At 42.9% G+C, this 13,856-nt stretch overlaps 1 protein-coding gene across 1 annotated transcript in view; it reads left to right on the top strand.

Moving 5' to 3' along the window:
* Nucleotides 1-86: 86 nt before the first annotated feature.
* CS (citrate synthase) overlaps nucleotides 87-13,856 on the top strand; it is a 27,384-nt gene continuing 13,614 nt past the window's right edge. Inside the window, exons 1-3 of the mRNA XM_015085081.3 lie at nucleotides 87-300; nucleotides 12,764-12,814; nucleotides 13,368-13,475. Of these exons, the coding sequence (XP_014940567.1) occupies nucleotides 259-300; nucleotides 12,764-12,814; nucleotides 13,368-13,475 (201 nt within the window). The 5' untranslated portion in view covers nucleotides 87-258. The remainder of the gene's footprint in view (nucleotides 301-12,763; nucleotides 12,815-13,367; nucleotides 13,476-13,856) is intronic.

Raw genomic sequence — 13,856 nt, 5'->3', positions numbered from 1 at the left:
ACACACACGCCGGACCAATGGCCGATCCGGAGGCGAGTCCCCTGAGAGGGGCGGGAGCGGGTTCGGGCAGTAGGCGGGGCCTCGCTGAGGACCCCGGGCTGGGCGCCGCCGCCGGTTTGTCTACCCTTCCCCTCAGCCACCTCCTTTCAACCTTGTCCACCCGTCGGCGCGGCCTTTGCTGCAGCGGCGGCGGCTCCCGTTCCTGCCGCAGCTCTGTCCCCTCCTTCCCTCCCCACCAGATCCCCGAGTTCGCCCGTCATGGCTTTACTCACTGCGGCCGCCCGGCTCTTCGGAGCCAAGGTGAGCAACTAAGGGAGGGAGCGCGCGGCCCAAGGGTGGGGCTCAGACGACTGCAGGCCCTTCAGCGCCAGGGTCTCCCTCCCTTACCCATACGCACCCCAGCGCTCCTTAAAGGGGCCCTGCGCCTGGCTGGCCGCCAGCCTTCTGTGGAGCACTCAGGGCCATGTGCTACGTTGGCCTTCTGCCCCTCCGGGTGAAGAGAGAGCTGCCCGCCCCCGGCATGCGGTCTTGGGCGGGTGGAGAGCCCGGCCTCTGCTGTCACCCTGCATGTCTAGCGTGGAAGAGCTCTGGGCAAAGGAGCTGCCAGTGGAGAACATAGGTGTTGTGTTCTATTGGAGTTAGGGAAAGGGCCTGTTTGGAGGAGGGGGTGAGGGGGTAGAAGTGGCAGGGATGAAGAGATGTGCCCACTGTCCCTGGACCAGAGCTGGAGCGGTGGCTGATTTCAGCTTCTGCTTTGTAGGGAAGGCCTTGTCAGTTCCCAAACTGCCTTTTTTTCTATTTCTCCAACCCAAATTTTGAAGCTTTTAATGACCAAGCTTTAGCCGTTCCTCTGGTGGAGTGGAACTCAGGTCCTTTTTGTCCTTGGGACTCTTGCACTTACTCTTCATATAGGAGGAGCTTGGATGGGGTGGAGCCCTTCTGTAAAACCTTCTGCATGATTATCATATATGATTGGAGAAAGAACCAGAAAGATTGTTCCTCCAAACTGCAGGCCAGTAAGTGAAGATAACTGGGCAGGAGATAGTACTGCTGAAGTCACATGACCAATCTTACTACTCTCTCACTCAGGTTTAGCCATTGCTCTTAAGTCTACTCTACCCAGGAGAGAGATTCCTCTCATTCTTTGAGGCCCTAATTTACTCGAATTTTGTTGCTTTTGTATTATATGAATATTATTGCTTGGTACTTTCAACTTCAAATTGCCAGTACTTTTGTCTCTGGGTAGCTTAGCCCTTTAAGTAGAGAAACTGCTATGTTGAGGGGGGGTAGTCCCAGTCTTCTAATCCAAGTAGGGACAGTCCCACAAGTGACCTTGACTTCTGCAAAGAACTTATACTTTCTCTTCTGCAGATTAAACCTGCCAGCACCTGAAGGAAAGGAAAGTCTTAGAATGGTTTTGACTTGCTGTGTGTTATCTTGCATGGTTGACAGATAAGGTGAAGCCTGTAGAATTTACACTGGGGTTCTTCCAGGTACCCAGCAGCAAGGTGGAAGCTGATCATTTGGGAGATACTTGTCTTACTTGACTGTTGCTTCTTCTGCTGCCAGGGAACAGGGTAAGGAAGTCTCTTGGGAAATGAAGCAAGTTCTAGATAGTGTTTTGGCAGAATAGGGGACACGACACTATAATTAGCTCATTTCAGAGTTGCTAACCCAGACCGGTTAATCTAACTCTTAAGCGAATTTGAAAAACCTTTAGAATTTACCTTTTGAATTTATTTTGTCCTTTAAGCCTCTAGGGAAGCTCAGAACGCTTTTGGGATGACAGTGCTATATAATTGTAGAATCATTATTGTTTTGTTTACTTTCCTGTTAGGGATGAACCTGAGGATCCCAGAAACCTGTAAATTGGAAGCCATTTGAAGGCTCTTGACTCTTAAAATTAGCAAAGCTCAAAAAACACAGGAGTGGAAATTTCCTGAGATCTAAGCAGAATGACCAGGATACCAAGAAGCCTTTCATTTTGTCAGCATTGCTAGCACCTGCCTGAGTTTTCCAGCTTAGCCTGCAAGTTAACTGGAACTCAGTTTTACTTTTGCTATTAAGGTAGGCTTTAAAGGGCAAAAATAAATACTTTCTGATTTGAGAAAACTGACCCCTACTACTTTGATTCTCAAGGTCAGATGTAGTTCCACTTTTCTGAGAAGAGGTGTTGTTGTTGGGGTTTTTTTTGTTTTTTTTTTGTTTGTTTGTTTGTTTTTGTTTAGAGCACGTGCGCATTCAAGAGCATGCACAAGCTAGGGAAGGGCAGAGGGAGAGGGAGGGACAGAATCCCAAGCAGGCTCCAAGCCCAGCCTGGAGCCTAGTGCAGGGCCCGATCTCACAAATCTCGAGATTATGACCTGAGCTGAAATCAAGAGTCAAACTTTTATTTCATTATTTTTTTTAATGTTTATTTATTTTTGAGAGAGAGAGACAGAGTGTGAGCAGGACAGGGACAGAGAGAGGAGACACAGAATCCAAAGCAGGCTCAACTGCAGGGCTCGAACTCACAAACCACGAAATCATGACCTGAGCTGAAGTCGGCCGCTTAACCAACTGAGCCATCCAGGCGAGGCACCCCAAGAGTCGGACTTTTAACCTACTGAGCCACCCAGGTGCCCCTGAGAAGAGATTTTTTTAACTATGCTAGGTGACATAAATGCCAGTCATTGTATTGTTCTACCATACTCACTTTCAGGTAATTTAATGAACACCTGAGTTGGAGAGATAGACTAATTCAGAACCTTGAGATTCTTTGACTTATTTATCCAAATGAATTCATAGTAAGCAATGGCCTTAGTATTAGCTCTGGGTGCCTTCTCTTTGTGGTACTATCTTTTCAGAAGTGACCCAGGCCTGGATTTGGGCTGGAAATTAGAGTATGGCCACTAATTCATCTCTGGACTCTTTTAACACCAAGTAACCTAGGGTTACTTAACAAACCCTAGTTACTTTTTTTTTTTTTAATGTTTATTCATTTTTGAGAATTAGCGAGTATGAGTGGAGGAGGGGCAGAAAGTGGGAGACAGGATCTGAAACAGGCTTTCCACTGACAGCAGAGAGCTTGATGCAGGGCTCGAACTGACGAACCAAGAGATCATGACCTGAGCCGAAGTCAGACACTTAATCCACCGAGCAACCCAAGCACCCCAACAAACCCCAGTTACATCTTGTACCGTCGAGAATTGCTCCTCCAGGCTAGGGTGTTCGATAACTTTGAGAAAATCAAGCCAAAAGTGTTTTTATATGATTTCTAGACCTTTTCAAGACACTTAAATTGAAACCCATGATTCCTTTACAGTAGATCTATACTACTGAACATCTCCAGTATAAATCCTAGTCTGAAATTGGGTTCAACAAAACTAGATCAAGTTTTTTTCTGTGAAATGGTAGTTAGGCTTACAGCCCTGAACTTTAGTTTTTAAAAAACATTTTTTTAAGTTTATTTAAGTAATCTCTACACCCAACATGGGGCTTGAACCCACGACCCCAAGATCAAGAGTTGCATGCTCTTCCAACTGAGCCAACCAGATGCCCCTTACAGCCTAGAACTTTTTAAAAAAATTTATTTGTGTGTGTGTGTGTGTGTGTGTGAGAGAGAGAGAGGAAGAGAAAGAGCAGGGGAGTGTGTGTGTGTGTGAGAGAGAGAGAGAGAGAGAGAGAATGAGCAGAGGAGAGGGCCCCGAGGGAGAGAGGAAGAGACTCCCAAGCAGGCTCTGCACTGTCAGCATAGAGCCCAATGTGAGGCTCGATCTCATGAACCATGAGATCATGACCTGAGCCAAAACCAAGAGTTGGACGCTTAACTGATGGAGCCACCCAGGCACTCCTATAGCCTAGAACTTTTAAAGGCAAGTGCCCAAATCTCAGACTACCCAAAGTGTGATGGCAGTTCCTTGATGCTTACTAGATGGGCTAAAGATGAAAAATGAGTAAAAAGCCTCATCGTGTGCTAATGGTGGGATGACTGCATTTGTTCTTCCTAGTGGCCTTTAGATTGGTAATGGATGAGTGCATGGATATGGAGCAGTGAAGTGAGCATTGCTGAAGTAAATCATTAGAAGAGAAGGCTGGCATTCCTAGTTCAGATGGGCAGAAGGTAGGAAGCCAGATGTGGTGGATCTCTAGAGCTACATAGTAATTATTTTTGACCTAGTTCAGTGCTTTATGTGATATAGTAGGATGTGAAATTTAAAACAGTAGTGAGGCAGCCTTAGCGATAGAGCTTTCTTAACATATGACTCTTTCAGTTTTTCCCTCAGTTGCCCAAATTCTTTAGGTCCCTGTGTGTTTTTTTTTTAAGGTTTATTTATTTAAGTGATTTCTGCACCCAATGTGGGGCTCAAAGTCATGACCCTGAGATCAGGAGTCACATGCTCCTCCAAATGAGTCAGCTAGGCACCCCTAGGTTCCTGTATTTCTTTTTACGTGTTACCATTTTAAAAGTTCTGTAAGTTCACAGTGGGCATTATCACCTGGGTTGCTTGTTCATATTGCACATTCATTAATCCTGTCTTCAGATTCTGATTCAGCAAAGGTAGGATGGGATCTGGAAACTTGTATTTTTTCAAGCACTTCTGTTGACTGACCTGGTGGGCCAGTAAAGCCACGTACAGGTCTCTCTTGTTTGCAACTTTATTGAATGTATATATGAAACTTTGTGTATTTGGGCTTTTTTATTTTTTTGGAATTAGTGATTATTTTGGAAATTAATTTCGAGGGCACCTGGGTGGCTCAGTCAGTTGAGTCTGACTTCAGCTCAGGTCATGATCTCAGGGTTCATGGGTTTGAGCCCCGCATCAGGCTCCCTGCTGTCAGCACTGAGCTCATTTCAGATCCTCTGTTCCCCTCTCTCTCTGCCCCTCCCCCGCTCATTCTCATTCCACCCCCCTCTTAAAAATAAATAAACATTTTGGGGTGCCTGGGTGGCTCAGTCGGTTAAGTGTCCGACTTGGGCTCAGGTCATGATCTCGCAGTCCATGAGTTCGAGCCTTGTGTCAGGCTCTGTGCTGACAGCTCAGAGCCTGGAGCCTGTTTCAGATTCTGTATCTCCCTCTCTCTCTGCCCCTCCCCGGTTCATGCTCTGTCTCTCTGTCTCAAAAATAAATAAACATTAAAAAAAAAAAATTAAATAAATATTTTTAAAAAATATGACTTCAGAATTTTGACTTCAAAAATAACTATTCTAGGCAATAGTCCATTTAGGCTACTTTCTCTAGATTTGTCTTTCTAGGCTTTTTTTTCAAATGCTTTCAGAAGTATCTTGTAAATTTCTGGACCAAAGTGTTAGGTGCTGAAACTACAAAAGAACTCCTAGTGGAAGTGAGAGCAGTTTCTAGTTCCCAAGAAAGTAGGAGGAGAGCAGATCCTATCTATATACTTTATTCACTAGCATATACTTAGTGTATTTAGAATAAGTAGGTGTTTAGAAAATATTTGTTAAAGAACAGTTAGGATTTCTACTGAAAGCAAAATTAGGGCTCTTGATTCTTTTCTGAGGTTGAATTCCTGTCCTTCGTGGTCTTCCTTGGAGTGAATCTTTAGGGAAGACTCTGTTAGAAAATGACAATTAGGTAGAATTATTAAGGAACTCCTGTGAGTATGGAGGTCAAAGTATGAAATCTGAATATTACTGTGCTCACACTATGAAGTGGCCTGACCAAGTAGTGCAGGCCGACTTCCAATATCACCATTGTGAAACACAGATGTTAAATGGCTTTAGTTCTCTGACCTGGTTCTGGGGAGAGAGGAGCCTTTGTCCTATGTGTGTTCTTTCTCCCTTAATGCAAGTTGTTCCTTCTGCATTGCAAGCCTTTGCAGCACAAGATTTTTCCTACCAGTTATTAGTGCATTATGTTTGCTTCATCAGCTAAGCCCGTTCTGCTGGCTTGGCAAGCTCTGATCTTTTTTTTTTTTTTTTTAATGTTTATTTATTTCTGAGACAGAGAGAGACAGAGCATGAGTGGGGGAGGGGCAGAGAGAGAGGGAGACACAGAATCCCAAGCAGGCTCCAGGCTCCGAGCTGTCAGCACAGAGCCCGATGCAGGGCTCAAACTCACAAACTGTGAGATCATGACCTGAGCCGAAGTTGGTCACTCAACTGACTGAGCCACCCAGGCACCCCAAGCTCTGATCTTTTTTCTGATGAAGGACAAGGGCTCCATTAAAATCAAGAGCATCTCTCTCAAGCTTGTAATGCTGGAGCTCTTGCATATGTTGTAAGACATGTTCTAAATGTGTCTAGGATGGAGGATCAAAGAAAATTTGGCTTTTCTCCTGTGGAATAAAGGTCCTAGGTGTGGACCAATGATGATAACAGGCTAAGAGGAGTGAGTAAGAGGGAAATAACCACTTTATTAAGTGCTTATTCAAATAGGATTCTGAGGGCACTGGCTGGCTTCAGTCAGTGGAGTGTGCAGCTCTATTTTTTTATAATATTTATTTATTTTTGTGAGAGAGAAGTGGGGGAGAGAGAGAATCCCAAGCAGACTTTGTGCTGTCAGCACAGAACCCCATGTGGGGCTCAATCTCATGAACCATGAGATCATGACCTGACCCAAAATCAAGAGTCAGTGACTTAACCAACTGAGCCACCCAGATGCCCCTGGAGCATGTGACTCTTGATCTTGAGGTTGTGAGTTCAAGCCCCACATTGGATGTAGAGATCGCTTGAAAATAAAATCTTACAAAAAACAAAAAATAGGATTCTGTTGTTCTGAGAATTTGAGGGAGGATACAGGAGTTTCTGATGATTTTTTGGCGATTTTGCGCATACCTTATTCCAGAAATACCCTAAGTATGGGAGGCAAGTCTTTGGCAGAATTTCCTGCATGTACTAGTAGTCCTTTTCCTCCCTTGGCCCTTTAAGCTAGAGGTCCTTTTAGTTATATTTTTCTGTTCTAGTACATTTGAGAGTCACAGCTCACTTCCATCAATAGTAGCAAACTCTCTAGAAGAGTTCTTGCAAGAGATGGCAGTGTTTTGAGGTTTGAAAAAAACCTCTTAGTGATTGTAATACCCCCACCCCACCCCACCCTGTAGAGAAACATGGCTGTCAGACATCTAAGCCAGGCCCTTGTCTTTGGAAACAGCTCACTCTCTCTCTCCCCATGAAGGAGCTGACCTATTGAATGAGGTGACTCCCTGATTCACCTGACAGCTGTTCCAGTAGGGTGACTCTACACGTGGCATGCTACCAGAAGTCAAAAGCCTAGTTGCCACACCTCCGGAATTAGGGGAGGAGCTGGTAGGTGAAAGTTCAGGGATGACTCAGAGGTTTGTAACCTGTCCCATCAGTGAGTATAGCCTGCATGTACTATACAGAGCTATTGAGCTGGTCTCTTTGGCAGCTAGGTGGTAGATGAAATGAGGTGTGTAGCCTTGGGTGTGACAGTCCTCCAGCATCTCCTTTCTAGTCATTTTTTCAGCTGGGTAGTTAAATTTGTTTCAGCTTCTTGAGACTCCTCCCCTCTTCATCAGTAGGTTTTTAAGGTTCTTAAAAAGGAAATTAGGGCTTTATTTCCTATTCTACAGGTAGAGGGAATTATCCATTCACCCCTTCCTCAGGCCTGACTGCCTCTTTCCTGGAATCCAACTCTGGGAGAGAGTAGTGACACTTGAGGTGTTAGGTAATAGGCCAACACATTTCTAAGAAACACATGTTTATTGAACTCACTTATGCAGAAAGCACTGTTCTGGATGCTTTCATGTGGATTATTTTGTACAGTCTACTCCTCTACCTTGAAATTGGCTCTATTATTGCCAATTTAGAGATATGAAAACTGTGACTTAGAAAAGTTAGGCCATATAGCCAAGGTAACACAGCATGATAATAACAGAACCTGGATTTAAAACTTGATTGTAGGGGCGCCTGGGTGGCTCAGTCGGTTAAGCGTCCGACTTCAGCTCAGGTCACAATCTCGTGGTCCATGAGTTCAAGCCCCGCGTCGGGCTCTGGGCTGATGGCTCAGAGCCTGGAGCCTGCTTCGGATTCTGTGTCTCCCTCTCTCTCTGCCCCTCCCCCGTTCATGCTCTGTCTCTCTCTGTCTCAAAAATAAATAAATGTTAAAAAAAAAATTTTTTTTTAAAATAAAATAAAATAAAACTTGATTGTAATAACTGTACATCCCAGAGTCTACATTCTACCCTTTTGCTCCCTTGCTTAGCACTTTAGGCCATGTATACATCTCAGACTTTATTGTTCATATGAATCAGATTTGGATGCAGTAGGTCTGAAGTGAGGCCCAAGAGTCTGCGTTTCTCACAAGCTCTAAGTAATGCTAGTGCTGCTGGCTAGGCAGTCATGTTTTATTTAAAAAAAAATTTTTAACGTTTATTTATTTTGAGAGAGAGTGCACATGCGCAAGCAGGGGAAGGGCAGAGAGAGAGGGAGAGAGAGAGAATCCTGTGCTGACAGCTTGATGCCCAGTGCAGGGATTTGATGAACTGTGAGATCATGATTTGAGCTGAAACCAATTTTCGGATGCCTAACCTACTGAGCTATCCAGGTGCCCGTAGGCAGTCATATTTTAAATAGCAAGGCTTTTGAGTACCTTTATATATGTCCTTCTTAGAGCCTTAACTCAGACTTTGAGCTAAGTAGCTTGAGTGTTATCCTAAATATGGAGAAGGAAAGGGAAACAATACGGCTGAGCCTTGAGCAACACAGTTTGAACTGTGCTGGTCCATTTATATGTGGATTTTTACAGTGCAGTACTACAAATGTGTTATCTCTTCCTTATGATTTTGTAGTAACATTTTCTTTAGCTTTTTTGTAAGAATACAGTAGGTAAAATATATAACATACAAAATAGGTATTAATAGACTATGTTATCAGTAAGGGTTCCAATCAACAGTAGGCTGTTAGTAGTATAGTCTTACGGAAGCCGAAAGCTATACCCAGGTTTTCAACTGCATGGGGGATCTGTATCCCTAAGTCCTGTGTTGTTCAAGGATCAACTATAGTTAGTTGTTTTGCTTTGGATGTCTGTTAATTTAGTAATGTAGGTGGGGCTAGAACCCACATTTTCTTTCCTAATTCCAAATCATGTACTCTGTTTTCTGCATCATTAGGTAAAATTGTTCTAATTTGAATTTTTCCTATCTAGCTTTTTGAGTGGTTATAGCACTGAATTGCTGCCTTTAAAATCCTTCTGATTTCTTTAGTTTTCTTTAAGCTGCGGGGTTAGCTAAAAATATGACTAATCCTGATGCTGAAGGGCATGAGAAAATGGCCAAAATGTTTAATTTTATGTATTTATTTATATAACAAATGCAAGGCACTTGCCATAGGCCAGAAGTGGTTTCAAGTGCTTTATAAATGTTGACTTAATTAATCCCCACAGCAATCCTTTGAGATAGGTACTGTTATTGTTCCCATTTTACTGATAAGGAAACTGAGGCACAGAAAGGTTAAATGACTTGGCTAGGGTCACACAGCTAATAAGTGGCAGAGAAGGGCAGTAGAAACAGAGTATACTACCTTTATTCCATAACTACATAGCCAAGCTATCCATATACTAATGTTGCTTTGCAAATCAGAGATCTGGCCAAGTGTTGCTGATAGACAGTTAAAATCAGCCCTCTAAGTTACTCCTGAGACTCCTCACATTAAATGGCAAAGGCACTCACCACAAAGGAAATTAAGACTTTGATGATGTTGAAAGTGGAATGATAGTTATAAGTTTCTTTTCCTATGCATGCTCTTAAAGTAGCATTCATATAAATAGATCTGCAAAACGACTAGCAAAGCAGCAGTGATGACCCAGCTGAGTCTTTTTTTTTTTTTTAACGTTTATTTATTTTTGAGACAGAGAGAGACAGAGCATGAACAGGGGAGGGGCAGAGAGAGAGGGAGACACAGAATCTGAAACAGGCTCCAGGCTCTGAGCGGTCAGCACAGAGCCCGACGCGGGGCTCGAACTCACCGACCGTGAGATCATGACCTGAGCCGAAGTTGGATGCCGAAGTTGGATTGCCTGGATTGCCGAGCCACCCAGGCGCCCCCCAGCTGAGTCTTTTAAATGATGTTGCATTCTCACAGCCTTTTTAGGTGATCTTCCATCCTTTTCTTTGTGATTCCTCTTTTTTGTTGTTTTTTGTTTGTTTTATCTTGAAGTAAAAGAAGAGGGCAGCTCATTGATTGAAGCAGTTCCCACTCACAAGGGGGAAAAGGCTGTTTTGTTTTATGTTCATGTTCCTAGAAGAAAGGCCTCCAACCTGGGGGAATTCCATTTTCATCGTAAGATCTGGACACTCACTCTTTGTAGAGCTTGGATAGAAAGAAGCTTGTTTGTTTATTTTTAGTTTGAGAGATAGAATGGGGGAGAGGGACAGAGAGGGAAGGAGAGAGAGAATCTTAAGCAAGTTCCACACCCAGCACAGAGCCCAATGTGGGACTCGATCCCACCAACCTGGGATCATGACTTCAGCTGAAATCAGGAGTTGGACACTCAACTGAAAGAGCCATTCAGGTGTCCCAAAGATTTTATTTTTAAGTAATCTCTACACCCAGCATGGGGCTCAAACTCCCAACCCCAAGATAAGAGTCGCATGCTCTTCTGACTGAGCCTGCCATATAGAAACTTAAAGATGGTTTGAAAGTGGAAAAATTACCATTATGGAGACATTTCAACTTCTTTCTTCTCTCAGATGATACATTCCCCTGTAACCTTTTTAGAAACCAAACGAAACCACAACAACCAACCAACCGCAATTAAAAGGTCTGCTACAGGGCTGATGTAGTGTCTGGGAGGTAGCCCAGAACTTCTTTAACAGGGATTCTGTGGGACCATGGAGCATGGAATAGAACTTATTCACGTGTTTTCCTTTGTTCGCTTTTTGGTGACTACTAAGAAAAAGTAAAAGGATTTCTTAGGTGCTAGGTCAAGTTCCCATTTGTCCTATGTTGGATGAAGAGGCTAAAGGCCTGTTTGTGCTGCCTACTTCTTGCCCAAATGGTCCGCAGTGAGCCAGAGGAGACTCTTTAGGAAGTTAATGAAAGGAGTTAAGGACAGTCCTGTTTAACAAGCTGAGCAGTCCCCTTCTGTTTTACTTATTTAATGTTTATTTTTGAGAGAGAGACAGAGTGTGAGTGGAGGAGGGGCAGAGAGGGAGGGAGATACAGAATTCGAAGCAAGCTCCAGGCTCCAAACTGTCGGCACAGAGCCCAATGCGGGGCTCGAACTCAGGAACCGTGAGATCATGACCTGAGCTGAAGTCAGACGCTTAACTGACTAAGCCACCCAGGTGCCCCATTCCCCCTTTGTTTTAGGAACATAGCTTACCTTGTACTCTGAATTTAGCTTTGGATTGATTTTTTTCTTTTTTAATGAGTTGATTCTTTTGAAAATAACCTTTACTGAAGGATCTCTTCCCTTTTCAGTCCTCCCTTATGCCCCAACAGAAAGAGGGGTACTAAATTCTAAAAACAGAGCTCCAGTCCTAGTGAACTCTCACTTAGGCATGTAGTGTTTTGGAATTTGTACAGTACTGTTGCTTCAAATGATTTTTAGCACAATCAGCAATGCAATAGTTAAAGAAAAAGTGTATCTGGCCTTTTGGCAAAAGGAGGAAAGGTGTGATCTTGCTCCTGGATTAGTTTATGTGTACATGTAATCTTTTTAGTTTGGAAAGTGCTTTCTTTGTAATATCATTGTAATTATGTGAGATTGTATGGTGAGTATTTAACACCAGTTTTATAGATGAGGGAAATGAGGCTTACGTATCTTGTTTTATCTTCAAAATAATGTGCAGAAAAACTAATCTTGTCAAACTTCATAGGTACTTAGTAGTGTAATTGGTTTTCTTTTTTCGAAGGCAGCATTGAACTTTATGTTGCAACTCAGCAATGTTATAGAAAGTAGTTTTTCTTTTGAGGAGAAAAAAAATATCTCTAAACAAAGAAAACAGGCCAGCTATACTATTTACCTTTGTAGTGAGGGATAGTCTTGAATCTCAGACCTGTCTATATGGTTCTAAAGTATATCTTTAAAAATTCCTTTAGTACAGGTATTTAGGTGATAAACTCAGCTTTTGTTTATCTGAAATGTCTTTATTTCACCCCCTTTTTTAAGATTTTTTTCTCACCTAGATATAAAACTCTAGCTTAATAATTATTTTCTCTCAACATTTAGAAGGGAATTTTCCAGTTTTCTAGTTTCCCAATGCTGTTCTTGAGTAGTCTGTTGTTACATTGTAGATATTCTGTCTTCTGTGTGCTTTTTCCAGGAACCTTTGAAGTAGTGTGGTGAAAGGCTCCTTCTGCCTGTGGGCTCTCCTAGACTGGAGAGGTTGAAGTGCTTCCAAAAGACTAGGTGCTGGACAGATCTTACCAGCAGGGTTAAGTAGTTGATCAGTTTCCTCATTTGCTTTTCTCAGGGCCACTCAGAACTATTGACAGCTAGATTGGGATGGCCTGGGTACTCAACAACTGCCTCTCTGACCTTTTCTGTGCCTAACCAAGCCAAGCCCTGAAACCCAGATAATGGGAAAGAGCCTCTCCCCAGGGAATGCTATTAAAGCTATGGATGCAAGAAGCAGAGTTAAATCTGCTACTGCCTCCAGACTAGGAACTCTTTCAAAGCTGTGCAGGGCCTTTTACAACTTTTTTTTTTTTTTTAATTTTTTAAATTTATGTCAGACTGTCCTTAGAGGCTAAGATGGAGACACAGAGAGAGAGGATGAGTCACTATAACTCCTTCTTGTTAATACATAGGAAGGAGGAATAACTGTTGCATAAGGTTTTGCGTTTTCTTTACAGAACGCATCCTGTCTTGTTCTTGCTGCTCGGCATGCCAGTGCGTCCCCTACGGTAAGGTTTGGAAAAGAAGACTGAGAATCACTGAGGCAATCTGATCCTGGGATTGAGGGGACAGTAAGCAACTGTTGGTTTTCACCTAGCCTCTCATCATATCCTGAGTTCTCTGAGAGGTGTCCGTTGTTACTATTGTTGTAACTATTATTATTACTACTATTTTAAGAAATAATTTATTCAATAGTATAGCGAGGTGGGATATCAAATATGTTTGCCTAATTTCTTTTTTTAGTTGTGGTAAAATATATATAACAAAAATTTCCATTTTAATGATTTTTAAGCATATAGGTTAGTGGCATTAAGTACAACTATTACTACTGTCCATCTCCAGAACTTTTGCACCTTCCCAAATTGAAACTATGACCCAATAGTAAACTCTTCATTCCCTCCCTTTCTGCTTAATTCTTTTTCATCTGTGCCAAGTAGTTGGCCAGATTTCCCTGGCCGATAGAGAAAGCCAAATTCTAAAAAGATGTCTTAACATACCTATTTTGTAGGAAATCTAATCAATATTTTGACCATCACTTAGCCTTTCTACTTCTCTTTTTAGAATTTGAAAGACATATTGGCAGATCTGATACCCAAGGAGCAAGCCAGAGTAAAGACCTTCAGGCAGCAACATGGCAAGACAGTAGTGGGTCAAATCACTGTGGACATGGTAAGGATTGTGGGGTTTGGGCTAGAAAAGTAGCTCTGTAATATGCTTCAACGAAAATACCATTCTCTTCACTGACTATTCAGAAGCATTCTGTCCCACACATGGAAATGTTGGAGCTTATGATGTTCATTAGAAATTAGACTGTTCTGGGGTGCCTCAGAACAGTGGCTCAGTCGGTTGAGTGTCTTGACTCTTGATTTTGGCTCAGATCATGATCCTAGGGTCATGGGATCAAACCCCATGTTGGGCTCTGCACTGAGCATGGAGCCTGATTAAGATTCTGTCTTTTTCTTCCTTTCTGCCTCTCCTCTCCCTCTCCCCCACTCATGCTCATTCTTTCTCTCTTAAAAAAAAGTTGGGGGGGAGCGCCTGGGTGGCTCA

The sequence above is a fragment of the Acinonyx jubatus genome, chromosome B4 (genome assembly GCF_027475565.1).
Source record: "Acinonyx jubatus isolate Ajub_Pintada_27869175 chromosome B4, VMU_Ajub_asm_v1.0, whole genome shotgun sequence".
Classification (NCBI taxonomy): Eukaryota; Metazoa; Chordata; class Mammalia; order Carnivora; family Felidae; genus Acinonyx; species Acinonyx jubatus.
The sequence above is the reverse complement of the archived record's forward strand: the minus strand, read 5'-3'. Positions and strand labels throughout refer to the sequence as shown.